At 33.5% G+C, this 15,665-nt stretch overlaps 4 protein-coding genes across 6 annotated transcripts in view; all 4 read left to right on the plus strand.

Annotated features, from left to right (window-relative positions):
- LOC108742387 (facilitated trehalose transporter Tret1-like) overlaps nucleotides 1–3,443 on the plus strand; it is a 15,561-nt gene extending 12,118 nt beyond the window's left edge. Inside the window, exon 2 of the mRNA XM_025975462.1 lies at nucleotides 2,109–3,443. Within this exon, the coding sequence (XP_025831247.1) occupies nucleotides 2,109–3,442 (1,334 nt within the window). The 3' untranslated portion in view covers nucleotide 3,443. The remainder of the gene's footprint in view (nucleotides 1–2,108) is intronic.
- A 181-nt stretch (nucleotides 3,444–3,624) lies between these two features.
- LOC108742386 (facilitated trehalose transporter Tret1-like) lies at nucleotides 3,625–7,212 on the plus strand. Of its 3 annotated transcripts, none has more exons than XM_018477576.1 (2): nucleotides 3,625–3,779; nucleotides 5,843–7,212. In XM_018477576.1, exons 1-2 carry the CDS (start codon nucleotides 3,674–3,676, stop codon nucleotides 7,168–7,170), a joined length of 1,434 nt encoding a protein of 477 aa, XP_018333078.1. In that variant the 5' UTR covers nucleotides 3,625–3,673; the 3' UTR covers nucleotides 7,171–7,212. The 3 variants fall into 3 exon arrangements, with proteins under 3 accessions (XP_018333078.1, XP_018333079.1, XP_018333080.1); XM_018477577.1 differs by having other exon boundaries at nucleotides 6,401–7,212; XM_018477578.1 differs by having other exon boundaries at nucleotides 7,010–7,212.
- A 1,508-nt stretch (nucleotides 7,213–8,720) lies between these two features.
- Nucleotides 8,721–10,771, plus strand: LOC108742388 (facilitated trehalose transporter Tret1-like). The gene is made up of 3 exons (XM_018477582.2): nucleotides 8,721–8,929; nucleotides 9,006–9,202; nucleotides 9,662–10,771. Exons 1-3 carry the CDS (start codon nucleotides 8,869–8,871, stop codon nucleotides 10,769–10,771), a joined length of 1,368 nt encoding a protein of 455 aa, XP_018333084.1. The 5' UTR covers nucleotides 8,721–8,868.
- Nucleotides 10,772–11,513: 742 nt separating this feature from the next.
- On the plus strand, nucleotides 11,514–14,093 carry LOC112903863 (facilitated trehalose transporter Tret1-like). The gene is made up of 2 exons (XM_025975463.1): nucleotides 11,514–11,985; nucleotides 12,687–14,093. The coding sequence occupies exons 1-2, from the start codon at nucleotides 11,937–11,939 to the stop codon at nucleotides 14,018–14,020; spliced, it is 1,383 nt and encodes a 460-aa protein (XP_025831248.1). The 5' UTR covers nucleotides 11,514–11,936; the 3' UTR covers nucleotides 14,021–14,093.
- Nucleotides 14,094–15,665: the final 1,572 nt, after the last annotated feature.

Consider the following 15,665-nt stretch of genomic DNA (forward strand, 5'->3'; position numbering starts at 1 on the left):
TGGATCAAGAGTTGATCAGATTTACTTGAACTTGTTCTCAATGCTCATTGATAGAAGTAATTAAACGAACGTTTTTTGGCAATTTTTGAAAATTAACCTTTAAGGTGTGAAATAGGATTCCTATGTTTTTATGGGAAATGTTTCATTTTTAGTCAGATTTATTTGAAATTTGGTGTTAATGCTTTTTGACATACTTATGTAAGGAGGTACATAATAATTTAATTTTAAAAAATTTAATCTCTGAAGGGGTGAATAGGGTTTTGCTTAGTTAAGCGAGCTCATTACGGTTAGTTATTAATAAAAATAACCCTTTTTCCAGTATATCTGCCTACTTTTCAGATTTTACAAAAGTTTAAATAAAAGTGCAAATGCAAAATATTTTTTAGAGTACTTTATTTAATTTATATGTACCATGTGCCTACGTGTTTCCAAATTATTTAAACATATTTATTCTATCGTTTGTTGGTTTAAATTATTTTAAATTGAAAGTTTCATGTTCAACAACAGTAATACTCTTACAAACAAGTCTCTTATCGTATCAGTCATAACGTTCATAAAAAACCTCGTTTATTTCAGTAACTTGCTTAATATGATGTTCGACATTGTAGAGGTCAAATAAAGAGAAAGCAGATATAGACGATACAAATTACAATAATAAGTCAGTATATTGTAAACGAAATTGTCTATAGAAAAATTTAAATGTGCTCAACTATTAAAAACGACTATTTAATTATTAAATTTCGTATCCATGTCATTATAATAAAATTAAACTTATTTTCTTATTTTTGGTTTAACCATACTATAACACAGGTCTGCGAAATTTTTTTTTTGAAAAGTTTTTTTCTTAAATTGTTAATATTTGTCGTAATTGTCTCAAAAGTAATAGAAAACGATATTCATATGGTGTATACCACGTCACATTAACCTATAAATGCTCAGAGAACACATTTCCATTTGAACCCCTGCCACGTAATGAGTGCGACGAAAAAATATTCGATAACCAGTGTTTTTTTATGTTTTTAACGATACTCTTTTCGATGGTTTTGGTTAAAAATACCTCCGACAATATTTAAGCAGGGAAAGATTTTTTGTGTCCTTACGATTTTTTATATGCTTAAAACCTATATAGATGATGACCTCAATATCTAAACATGAAATAATCACCCTTGGTCAAGTCGAAATGCCTTTACAAGCTGTTTGATCAAACGAAGTTTAATGTAAAGTGGTGGAAGAAATACTTTTTTTTTTCAAACTCGTATTAATGATATTTTTCACTCCGACTTCCAACTGCATTCTAATTTGGACATAAAAATACTTAATAACAATGATTTTGATTTACCATAAGTCCACTGTCTTAACACTTCAACACATAACCGGCATATTTTATCGTAACCCAGTGTTTATCCTGGTGACACAACTTCATTCTGAAGTAAGCTTAATAAGCATTTTTTACAAAGTCTGTTATATTCAATCTTTGCTTAACTATTATATATGGTCCGCAAATGTAAAAAAATACATTTGAATTGTTTTTACAACTCCGAGAAGCCATAGTTAAAGATAAATAAATGAAACACAATCTTTTATTAATATCATATCTCTCTCAATAATGGCGCGCTATAAACTATTTTCAGGCGGTGTAAATGACTATAATGACTTTCAGACTATCTAAAATAAAGTAAAAGACAATATAATGCTCAGTCAGAGGGTATTAAACAGAAATATATTAATTTATATTATTCAATTAAGCTAACGTGCCTATCACGTTGAGGTTGGCTACGCCGGGATTCGTTTTCAGCAAGTAGATATCCACACAAGTGGACCTTGTTGGAGCATACGTAATCCTAAAATGTAGCATCGTGCTACAGATGGCGTTTACTGCGCCATTTGTGGTCTTTTCTAAAACGCACTGTTAAGACAGCAGGTAAAAGTTGGTCTGTATTCTGTTGGAGCTGCCTGTGACGCGCTGATGAAATCCAAAAAGATCGAAATCGCGATCCGCGTCTGGCAATTTCGACAAAATACAGACTTCGAATTATTTTATCTCACCTGATGTTCGATTGGCATTTTATTGATTTATATGTAAAAAGTTTTTCCGTTTGTCATTAAAGGTAATTTGGCAGCTCTCACTGCCGGCATATTTACCACTTGGACATCTCCAGTTTTATCAAAATTGATCAACACTAACCGTCTGAATGAAAATCCGCTAGGACGATCGATCTACGTGATTGAAGAATCATGGATCATTTCCTGCTTGGGTCTTGGGGCCATGTTGGGACCTATAGTAGGTGGATTTCTTTCGGATGAAATAGGAAGAAAATGGACTCTACTGAGTTGCGTCGGGATACCGTTTCTGACGTCGTTGCTCGTACTGGCATTTTCAAAAAGCACATTTGTATATTACGTAGCAAGATTCATTGGGGGCCTAGGATGTGGAAACCTCTTCACAGTCTTGCCAATCTATTTCGGAGAAATAGGTCAATCAGCTATTAGAGGCGGCATAATATCGTCGGTCAACATCTTCATTAGTTTGGGAGAAATGTACGGACTTTGCCTGGGACCGTTTGTCTCAATTAAATTATTCAGTTTACTGTGTACCATCTTCCCAGCGATTTTTTTAATATCCTTCCTGTTTGCTTCCGAAAGTCCTTACTTCTACCTAACAAAAGGTCACATTGAAAAGGCAGAAGAAACGATGACCCGACTCCATGGAGATCAGCTCATAGTCAGTTCGGAACTTAGTTCTACTCATACGTCTCTCGTCCTGCTTAATAACAGAGGAGATATTATTCGTGTAATTTGGAAGTCGAAAGGTTACAGGAAAGCATTGCTGATTTGCTTCGGTTTGGTTGCGTTCCAACAACTTTGCGGGATTTATGCGATAAGGTCTTACGTGACGATTATTTTCGAAGCAACCGGGACAAAATTTTCGGCAGATTTTTCGGCAATTATTGTGGGTGGCGTCCAGATTATGGCGAGTGTCATTACTCCTTTCATCGTAGACGTTGCAGGACGTAGAACGTTACTTCTGATTTCTGCTATAGGGATGTTTTGTTCGGAATTTTTGCTGGGGATTTATTTCTATATCAACGACAAAAGAATTAAAGGAGACGAAGACAAATGGGGTTGGGCTCCCTTTGTGCTGCTCGTTGTCTACATCGTAAGCTACAATCTCGGATTCAGACCTTTGCCGTGGACCATTGTGGGGGAAATTCTTCCGATAGCTGTCAGATCAATTAGTTCCATGGCCACTGCAATGGTCTACTGGATTCTTCATTTCCTAGTCACCAATCTTTTTCCTGTTGTTGTCAAAGCAGCCGGCATGGGGCCCACTTTTTGGATATTGTCTGTTTTGTGCATTTTTGCCGCGATATTTTCTAAATTTTACTTAATCGAAACCAAAGGGAAAACTTTTGTCGAAATTCAAGAAGAATTAAATAAGTAAATAAATTATAATTAGGTACTAATTCAACACTTACGATTAGCTGTTCCGACTTAGATAAGTTTNTATAAATTAAAGCCATTTTATGCAATCGCACTTTCTCAATTATACCATATGTTTATTTAAGATCTTATTTTTTTTTCGAATCAGGTCAACATCGACAAAAAAGAAAACAATTTTATGGTCTAACAACTTACTGACAAAATAGTTTAATAAAATACTAACGAATTGAAAATGTTTCAAACAAATCCTAATCCCGTAGCTATTCCCACCGAGCCTGCTGTTGTGGTCAACAATGTAGAAAATAAAAATAAATATTTCTGGTCTACAGTCTTCGTAAGTAAGTTTCATTTGAATTTTAATCCCATGCCCCTTAAGCAAGGCCCCATATACGTAGTTTATAAATGCAGGGGGTTTCTGAAGTAAATAACATTTATTTACAGGGTTGTTCGGAAAGTTATTTCGTTTTTTTTTTGTGGAGATGAAAGATAGTTTTCGTATAATAAACAAACACTTTATTAAATTATATATTGACCGTTCTGGTCCAACACCTTTTGCCATCTTTCTGGTAGTAGCATAATTCCACGCTCATAAAATTTTTGGTCTTTGCTGGCAAAAAACTGATCGAGGAGGTTTTTGACTTCCTCATTTGAGGTGAAGGTTTTACCGTCTAAAAAATTTTGGAGTGACCGGAACAAATAATAATCCGATGGTGCCAGGTCTGGAGAATATGGTGGGTGTAGCATTGTATCCGATTCAAGCTGTAAAAGCTTTTGGCGAGTGACCAAACTTGTGTGAGGTCTCGCATTGTCTTGGTGAAACACTACACCTTTCCTGTTGATTAGTTCTGACCTTTTCTGTTGAAGTGCATCATTCAGTTTGTCCAGCTGATGACAGTAGACTTCCGAATTAATCGTTGTGTTATCCGGTAAAAGCTCAAAAAAAACGATTCCTTTAAAATCCCACCAAACAGACAGCATCACCTTTTTTTGGTGAATATCGGCTTTGGAAATGGTTTGAGCCGGTTCATCTTTTTTGCTCCATGACCTCTTGCGTTTGACGTTGTTGTATACAACCCATTTTTCGTCCCCAGTGATGATGCGCTTCAAAAACGGATCATTTTCGTGACGTTTGAGAAGCGAATCGCAGACGTCAATGCGGCGACACAGATTTCTCTCTGTGAGAACATGGGGAACCCATACATCGAGCTTCGAGGATAATCCCAGGCCTTTCAAGTGGTCATAAACTGTTGAATTTGATAAATTTAACCTCAATCCGATCTCACGTGTTGTTATTCGCCGGTTCACATCAACTAATGCCTTTATCGCGTCTTTATCAGCTTCAACCGGCCTTCCCGAACGTGGTGCATCTTCGACATCAAAATTGCCGGATCGAAATTTAGCGAACCAGTTCTGGCACTGGCGTACTGTCAACACACCTTCTCCATACACATCAGTCAATTTCTTTCTGGCTTGAACAGCATTTTTACCCTTTCTGTAGTAAAACAGTAAGATATGTCGAAAATGCTGCTTATCGCTCTCCATATTTAAAAGGGCACCAACCAAAAACTACTGCGTAGAATTAATTGGAATTTTTCACACACAAGCCTTGCTATATGAGCTCTCAAAGCATATAAAAATTATACGGCTTAAATGTGAAGTTGGGTGCAAAAGAATACAATTAAATCCTCTGTCGGGAAAAAACGAAATGACTTTCCGAACAACCCTATATAAACATTTATCACCTTGCAGGAGGTCATAATTGTTTGGTGGTCCAAAAGTCCATCGTTTCCGAGAAAACCGTATTTGAAAGTAAAGTCCAGTCAGTCTGGTCCTTATAGGATCACGCAGGGATATACAACAACTAATTAGCAGAATTCTTGTTGTACTTTTTTTGTATTTTTGAATGTTGTTTATTATTTTGTAGATCAGATTAAGTGTTAATTTTACAGCCCGTCTAGAGTAATTAATTCTTTATTCTTTTACATTCTCCATCGATGTATGTAGCTAATTAGTGGTTATCGCCATTTCTGTGTACGTCGCTAATTCACGCCCAGGGCCGGCTTCGGATTGTAACTTCTTCTGGTTTTCTTAGAGATCTTTTTTCTCCTTTAATCAAGCTGCATAATTCACCATGCGATTCCCTATTACATCCATTTAACACCCCTCAAAACTTGCTACTTATTTCAGAAATACCCCATATACGAGAGTCTTGGATTACTCAAATCACTATTGTCCATGAAAGTACAGTTCGCTCTTTTTTAAGTCTCGTTTTGTTTATTTCTGATCTTGATTGTTTTATTGAACTCCATGACCCAAAAAATACCAACATGCAACCAACTTTATATAAATAAGGGTGGTTTAAAATAGGTTATTAAATAACTATGTTTTTAATTTTCTTTAGGTAACATATCTGCTTTTATTACTGGAATACATTTGGCTTGGTTAGTGCCAATCGTACCAAAATTAACCAATGAATTAAGATTAGCCGAGAATCCCTTCGACAGAGTAGTAAAAACAAACGAGGTGGTTTGGATAAGATCCAGTTTTTTCTTGGGTGCGATTCTAGGTCCCATTGCAGCCGCATTTACCATAAACAAAATTGGACGAAAAAACACCCTAATTACTTGCGTCGCAGCTCCCTACTTTATATCGCTTGTAATCCTAGCGTTTGCCAAATTTGTGTTCCTCTATTATATTGCGAGATTTGTAGGGGGTTTCGGATTGGGAAATTTCTACACGACCTTCCCCATATATCTCGGAGAGATCTCCTTACAATCCGTAAGGGGACGGGTCTTATGTTTAATAAATTTCTTCGTGTGTTTAGGAATACTGTTTGATCTAAGTGTTTCGCCGTTCTTGGCTATTTCCATTTATTCCACCCTCTGCTCATTTATTTGTGCAGCGTTCTTCATTGCCTTCATCAGTTTTCCAGACACTCCATACTATTACCTTGTCATAGGGGACATTTCGGGTGCCGAAAAATCCTTGATGAAATTGCGAGGTCTTACCGCAACGGAAGTGGAAGTGGAACTTCGAACCATTATAAATGAAATTGAAAACGAAAGGCAAAAAGGCAAAACAATTAAGCAACTTTTTCAAAGCAGACCGGTCAGGAAGTCATTGGTCATGACCCTGTGTTTAGTCGCTTTTCAACAACTATCGGGTGTGGAAGTTGTACGGTTAAATATGTACAGTACATTTACGACCATTAACAGTAAATTGTCGGAAACTACGTTTGGTATTATTACTGGTGGAATTCAAGTAGTCGCTAGCACTATACCTCCCCTTATTGTGGACCGGTATGGTCGAAAATTACTTTTATTTGTATCGGGAATGGGAATAATAGTGGGGAACGCTTTTTTGGGGATTTACCATTATGCCATTGAACATGATGTGTACGTTATCAGAAGGTGGATACCAATTGCTAGTCTGACACTATTTGAATTTGCTTTCAATTTGGGATATGGTCCTTTGCCGTGGACAATCATGGGAGAGGTTTTTTATGCAACTATAAGACCACTGGCTGCAATGATAACCACGATGTTCTGTTACATAATTGGTTTTTCAGTTTCATTTGTGACCCCAGTGTTGACCTCCGAATTAGGGACGGGGAACACGTTTTGGATATTTTCCATCTTTGGCTTTATTGGAGCATTTTTCACCGAGTTGTACATGTTCGAAACGAAACAAAAATCTTTGGGCGACATCCAAGATGAATTAAACCAATAACTTACAGTATTAAAGTGTTGTTTTAATAAATGATTATAATGTTTCCTGACTTTATCAACAAAATCCTTATTTTTGCCGATTGAAAAATTCATTCGACACAAAATCAGTTTCAATTTAAAAATACAGATTCTTTAAACCTTAGGTATGATATATTTTTATTCTTTGTCAAATTTCTGTTATTCAATTCTTTGAATTTTGAAGAAATCGTAGAAATAACAAATTTTTTGTAAACCTGTATCGAGATTACCTATAGGTACATAAGCNTAATAAATTAGTTAAACAATTATACGCTCCGTTTTATTTATTGTAGTAAAACTTTCATAAGGACATCTTTTCTTTAAATTTTAATTAAAAGTTCTACATAGTTATACCGCACACAATACACCACTGCTTTCGCTACCTCTGCACTGTATACTATTATGTACATCACAACTGACAGTGAAATCTTGACAACATTTAGCTAACTGTGATAATTATAGACTATTTTATAGTTATTGATAAGCATTTTGGGAATTGGTATTAGTTAACCACAACTAACATTCTACACGTGTGCTGCTTATCTTTTTTTATTTAGTATTTACACAAAAACGTTAACAGTAATGTAATTCTTTTATGTTTAGTAATATGTAATTCACGTCATTTATTATTAACTTAATCCGGCCCTGTTGTAATCCAGTCTGTCGTAGAAATAACAAATTTTTTGTAAACCTGTATCGAGATTACCTATAGGTACATAAGCAATAAATATAACCTTCACTCTTTTTATTCACAAAATGCTTTACCAAATATAATTAGTCTAACATTTATAAATCAGCTTCTTCTATCATTATCAACACCATAATTTAAACTAACGATTACGTAAACATTTAAAAACGAATTTTATAAACTGCTTCCATTTTGCTTAAAATACAGCAATTACCTTACAACAACATGGCGTTTCAAGTACAAAGCTTTACATTTTGCTTTTAATTGTATATTAAACCTTCTGCATATAAGGTAGGTTTTACTAATCATAATCAAAACCTACTGTTCATTTTAATTAATTTTGCATACCACATAAACAAATAAAACAAATTCCTAACCAAAAATCCTACCTTGCCTCGTGTAGTCATAGCTGAATTTGATAAAACACCGGGTAATCACACAGTATCTGACTTAAAACACTTATCACCTTCACACTCCCATTTTCTCAATGTACTGAAAACACTTTAGTCCTTTTGAATATTTATTTATTACATTTTAAAAGCAAAACCCACGAATGTCATCGAGCTATTGTTCATACGCAAACGCATTACAACGTTAGTTCGGACGCATTTCTTGAGATAGCAGCACCTCCTCTGTGCCAGGAAATTATACACGGTGTTCATTTAAATGTTATTTTAGATGTTGAATTTTTAACATACAATCAAGGATTCTTCTTAAACAATATGCATGTGTGTTTCATTTGCTTCATTTGCAAATATATAAAATAAATAAATCATTTTTTTAATATTGTGCTTTTTGAATATTTACTATTTTAAGTCATTTAAGTCAGGACGGCTTTGAAAATAACAATTTTTGTGTGTAACATTAATTTGACAAAAGTGGATTTGCAATTAACTGAATAAAAAGAATTGTTCTATACTTCCAATGTGTAGATACGTGGTTAACTAAAATTGGAAATGACAAATTTTCTTAAACAAGAGTCTTAGGATTGTAATGAATTGGCAACAGATACTTAAACCTAAAAATCTTTATTTCTGGGTCACGGTTTTAATAAGTAAGTTTAATTACTAACATAAAAATAACTGTAAAATAAATTTATTATCAAAAATTATTTACACTTTTTTCTTTAGGCAACATGTCTGCCTTTACTAGCGGAACGCATCTAGTTTGGTTAGTACCCGTTATGCCAATATTAAAGGCAGAAAAGACACCTCAAGAAAATCCATTCAAAAAAGCCATAACACCCAACCAAGAGGCATGGATTTGGGCAAGTTTCTCCTTAGGTGCCATTATAGGTCCCCCATTGGCTGCATTTACCGTTGACAAAATCTCAGAAAACAAACAGGAGATACCTCTTTACTGCTGTCTGTGCAGGTACGTATTAAGTAAAATTTTTCTCACTTATTCCTTTAGTTAGTCCATGCATACGTTGCCATTTTGTCCTTTGGTAGATATTTCTTTTTCACTAACAAAATGAGATAAAAGGGTGAAAAGATGTTCTTTTTGTTAAACTAATAACTTTTAGATTATCCATTCGTCACATTTAAAACCAACTAATTTAATTAATTAATTTCATAAGTGCAACTACTTTTCAATTGACTAATGTCCGTTATGTAATAAAAGGATACCGATTTTCTTAAAATAATTTTTTAATACCTAATGTAACTTTCGCATACGTAGTATAGGGTGTTAATTTTTTTTATATAACGTAAATGTAAACATCTGATAATGGGGTTGTCAGTTTTATAAACATAACGTGAAGTATAACGCATTTACCGTTGACAAAATCGGAAGAAAAAATACTCTAATGCGTTGTGTTGCTGTTCCATACTTTGTGTCTTTTCTTATTTTGGGATTTTCTGAACTCGTTTTTCTTTACTACATCGGTAGACTGTTGGGTGGCTTTGCACTGGGCAACTTCTTCGTGACCCTTCCAATGTATCTCGGCGAAATTTCACAGTTATCCCTTCGAGGGAAGGTTTTGTCATTGATTAATTTATTCCAATGTTTGGGGGTGCTGTTTTCTCTATTTGTGGGCCCACGTTTATCAATTACTTCCTACGCCTTCTTGTGTTCCCTTATACCTGCTGCTTTCTTTATCATCTTCAGTGGTTTTTTCGACACCCCGTACTTCTATCTCTCCCGTGGGAACATTTCGGAAGCAGAAAAGGTGTTAATGAAACTACGAAATGCTACACAAGAAGAAGTCAAAGACGAACTGGAGATGCTGCAGGTTGCAATCGAAAATGAAAGGGAAGAAAACATATCATTCAAACAACTGTGTATAAGGTTAATGATGACAAGGGAACTGTTTATGACAATGGGCTTAATGGCGTTCCAACAGTGCACCGGTTCGGAGCTAGAAGGGAGTGTAGTGACTGAAATATCAGCAGAATTAACGGGTTGTATTTACGGTGCGATCCAAGTATTGGCTTCTATTGTAGCACCCTTCATCATAGACCGCACTGGTCGAAAATTGCTTCTTTTTATATCAGGAATGGGGATGATGATTTCCAATTTTGGTGAAGGGGTATATTTTTTTAGTAGAAAACACAATATCAAAAGTGTAGATCAAAAATCGTGGCTAGGAATACTGTCATTAATTCTTTTCCAAGTTGCGTTTAACATAGGATTCGGTCCTGTGCCGTGGGTTATCGTGGGGGAGATTTTTCAACCTACAATTAAAAAAATCGCTATAATGGTAACAGTGACATTTTGTTGGTCCGTTAATTTATTGGTTTCATACTTTTTTCCAATAATTACGCATATTTTGGGAAATTACTACGTTTCATGGATTTTTGCTTTGATTTGTGTGCTAGCTGTGTTCTTTACCCAATTATTCGTGATTGAAACCAAAGATATGAATTTAGGCCAAAAAGTGGGGTCTAACAAGTAATTTCTTCTTCGTTCTAAATAATTTCTTAATAGTACCATTATTCCTATAAATTTTAACTTAACTGTACCATTTTCATTTTTTGGAATTTCCTTTTACTGCTAGTACCATAGTTGGGAACTTAAGAAATGTTTTTTTAATTACAACAAAACATTTCCATGTAGTTAGTGTTCAAATGATCACATTACAATTTATTTTCAAAATAATACATTTTAAATTATTTATTGTTAAAATCTAATATTTATATATTATGTACATCACAACTGACAGTGAAATCTTGACAACATTTAGCTAACTGTGATAATTATAGACTATTTTATAGTTATTGATAAGCATTTTGGGAATTGGTATTAGTTAACCACAACTAACATTCTACACGTGTGCTGCTTATCTTTTTTTATTTAGTATTTACACAAAAACGTTAACAGTAATGTAATTCTTTTATGTTTAGTAATATGTAATTCACGTCATTTATTATTAACTTAATCCGGCCCTGTTGTAATCCAAACTGCAGGTACAACATTAAAAAACACACACACTCACATTCACACGCACACAACACACAAACATTCAAGCGCACTGTAAAGAAAAATAACTGTTTTTTTTTTGCGGAAATAATGACGTAACACAGGGCAAATAATCTTTTTCAATGCTGCTAATTTACTAACTGATGATTTGTTGGTCTGTAATTGTTCAAATAAATGTTTAAGATAGGATTAAGATTTCCAAATCCTTTATCTACAAATGTTTATTAAAGTATTAAGAATAGCCGGTGTTTGCGAAAGATTTTTGTGAGCATTAAAAATCGGCGTAATTTACGTTAGTGTGTTAAAGACTAAATGAAGAGATAAAACCATCAGAAAATTTTGGAAGATGTAGAAAGTTAGTGGTGGGTGCATTACATATCAACACACATGCATGTATTACAAAAAAAACACGTGTTTTATGTGTAAAATATTATTACTGGTATTATAAGCGTTTTATTTTCGTCAGTCGGTTCTGTCGTACTGTAAATTTTTGTCAAGAGGAAGCATCTCTGATAAAAAAGTTTATTTGACTTAAGATATCGGTGGGTAGAACAATTTCTATGTAATTTATATAAAATGTTTTTACTGTACACGTGCTAATTAATGTGTTACTTTTTTAAAACGTGTAAAAACTAATAATAATGGTTCAGAAAACAAACAGGAGATACCTCTTTACTGCTGTCTGTGCAGGTACGTATTAAGTAAAATTTTTCTCACTTATTCCTTTAGTTAGTCCATGCATACGTTGCCATTTTGTCCTTTGGTAGATATTTCTTTTTCACTAACAAAATGAGATAAAAGGGTGAAAAGATGTTCTTTTTGTTAAACTAATAACTTTTAGATTATCCATTTGTCACATTTAAAACCAACTAATTTAATTAATTTCATAAGTGCAACTACTTTTCAATTAACTAATGTCCATTAAGTAATAAAAGGAGACCGATTTTCTTAAAATAATTTTTTAATACCTAATGTAACTTTTCGCATACGTAGTATAGGGTGTTAATTTTTTTTATATAACGTAAATGTAAACGTCTGATAATGGGGTTATCAGTTTTATAAACACAATGTGAAATATAGCAATAATCAAGTATTAGGCAATTAAAATTCGAGCTTACGTAGGTAAAATACGCAATTAAATTTCTAAATATTAATATCAATTATTTTTGCGAAATATTACATCTACTGAAAATTATTTTTTAGGTTTTTTTATATAAAGTATTTATCAATAATAACATAGAACGTTTGCTCGATGATTTGATTTACTTTCATATGCATAATTGTAGTAACTTATAATTACATTACGAAAAGTAGAGAATACATTTCACACCCTGTATATGTACGTATATTATTGGTTATGCAACCAACAAATCATTGCTGTTAATTTACAGGAAATTTGGCTGCCATGTCGGCTGGAATAGTATCAACTTGGACTTCCCCTGTGTTTCCAAAACTTAACAACGAAACCCAGCTGGCTAATAACCCTTTGGGATATGTCATAAATACTCAGGAAGAGTCTTGGGTTGGATCGATGTTAGCTCTCGGAGCAGTATTTGGTCCTTTGTTAGCAGGTTTTTCTGCTGAAACCATTGGTCGAAAATATGCCCTTCTCTTGGTCTGTGGAATACCATTTTTGGTCTCCTTTGTTACTCTTTCCTTTGCCAAAACGATCTATGTATATTATTTTGCGAGGTTCGTGGGTGGGATGGCAATGGGTGGCGTTTATACCGTTCTGCCCATGTTCAATTGCGAAATAGCAGAAGATTCAATTCGGGGTGGTGTCTCATCGTCCATGAACGTTTTTGTAACGAGTGGACAGTTACTTTCATACCTAGTAGGTCCATATTTATCTATAATGTGGTTTAGTTTGGTATGCTCCATCATCCCATCTCTATTTATTATATTCTTCTTTTTCGTACCTGAAAGTCCCTATTTTCTGATAGGTAAAGAGAGGGTGGAACATGCTGAGAAATCTTTACAGAAATTCCGAATGGACTCAAGTCCACTAATAAAAGAAGAGTTGAATAATATTAGACTAAATGTGGAAGATGATAAAAATAGAGAGGGTTCATCTCTTGATATTATCAAGTCCAAAGCTCTTCTCAAAGCTCTCTTTATTGTGTTTTCATTGATGTTCGTCCAACAAGCTTGCGGAATTAATGCCTTTTTAACTTATTCCGAAAGCATCTTCGGTTCGACTGGGAGTAGTATCTCCCCAGTGCTGTCGTCTATTATAATAGGGATTGTTCAATTGCTGGCTAGTATTGTAACACCCCTTATTGTGGATAAATTTGGAAGGAAGAAGATGTTTTTTATATCTGCCGTTGGGATGATGATCGCAGAAATCCCTTTGGGATTTTATTTTTATCTCAAAGCTAATAAAAGCGAAATTTTGAATGATCTTTTTTGGTTACCGGTAGCTTGTTTGATTATATTTTTTATTTGTTATAATCTGGGATATGGGCCCCTACCATGGACGGTAATGGGTGAAATATTTCCATCCAATGTTAAATCTGCGGCATCCACAGCGTCTGCCGTTGTTTGTTGGGTGTTAGGCTTTTTGGTCGTAAAATTATTTTCTACGATCTCGGAAGGGGTAGGTTTGGCCGGTACATATTGGATTTTAGCAGGATGCTGTTTTATAGGAGTGTTGTTTTCATGGTTCGTTTTAATTGAAACAAAAGGAAAAACATTTCAAGAAATTCAAGAGAGTTTAAATAATTAACGTTAATAATTTTTTAAGTACATGTACGTAACTGTGACAATTTTTTTGTACTAATAAATTAGTTAAACAATTATACGCTCCGTTTTATTTATTGTAGTAAAACTTTCATAAGGACATCTTTTCTTTAAATTTTAATTAAAAGTTCTACATAGTTATACCGCACACAATACACCACTGCTTTCGCTACCTCTGCACTGTATACACACTTTACGTTTTTAAAATACAGAGTGATATGAACAAGATGCCGCATTTTTATTAAGAAAATAATCTGTAATCTATATATTTAAATTAAGTGTTCTACATAAAACAAAAATTTTTAATAATTCATTACAGAAGCTGTATTTGTAACACTTTCGTTTTTGGATAATAATATTATTACTTATAATCTTGAATTTATTTTTTTAAGCCCTCTTTAATACTAAAAATTGGATTAAAAATTTAATTAGTGCCATTTGTTGTAAATGGTTATAAACGAATTGTACATGATAAATGCAGTAAACCAGACCGTATTATATTTTAAACTAATTTTATAAGAAAGAAGCCTTTCAATAATATTTGTTCAACAGTAATACATATTTATTTAGATGCTACAATAAAGAAAATAAAAATGTGTTAATATTCACATGAAAAATACACGTTATCTTTTTTAGACATATTTAAAAAGAATATTTTTTTACTGGAATAAATAATAGTTTAGCTATTGGGAGTCGTAAAATGTACTTTTCCTTTGTTTTTTGCTTTATTAGCATCTACAAAAATATTGGGTACTATCAAGAAACACAATAAGAAACGTTTTAGTAAGGAAACCCCTATAAACAATCTAATAAATCTAAATTTTATTTCTTGTTAGGTACATTAGTGTTACGAGTTACGATCACAGTATAGCCCAGGTTTTTAAAACGCAACGAAATCCGCATATTTAGAGACAGTATTTTAACGAACTTGCTTACCATTTTGTTCCTCAGGTAGAGAAATATTTTATACCTGAGAAATATTGTCAAAAGAATTCAGTTACACGATCTACCTGAAGAAGCGGGTAATTTTATTCTGAGAAGGGTGAAAATGGAACCTGATATAAGGTCCGCATCCAGGATTTTTTATATTTTACAATAATATGCATAATAGAACTCAAACAAAAACAAAGAAAATCTTTTTCAAGGAATGTATTTTTTAATAAAATTAAAATACTATGCTATTACTGTTTAAGAGCTTCAAAAGGTTGATAAAATTAACTTCAACCTGTAATATTGAGTATTTAAACGATTTGTTCCTGAGGACCTGGATGTAGTTTTGAAAGCATTCTTATTAATTTCAGTAAGCAATATTAATCGAATCAGTAGTCCACAATTATTATATTCCAGCCAATAGCGTAACTTCCGCTGAGTTGTTTAGTTACATGGTTATTCATTGAATGGGAATGAAAATAATTACAACCAATCTAGTTTAACATAGCTTTTAATACGGCAAAACTATGACTTAATGTATTGGTTCAATTCTAAATACACATATACTAAATATACGCCAATATTAAATAGAATGAATGTATAATTCTCATGTGTCCACTCTTGAAAATCTGAGAAATTTTGTTAACATTACTAAAACCTTTTAAAAAAATAAAAAGCATTTCTTTCTTATTTACGTTTAT

The sequence above is a fragment of the Agrilus planipennis genome, unplaced genomic scaffold (genome assembly GCF_000699045.2).
Source record: "Agrilus planipennis isolate EAB-ADULT unplaced genomic scaffold, Apla_2.0 scaffold74, whole genome shotgun sequence".
NCBI lineage: Eukaryota > Metazoa > Arthropoda > Insecta > Coleoptera > Buprestidae > Agrilus > Agrilus planipennis.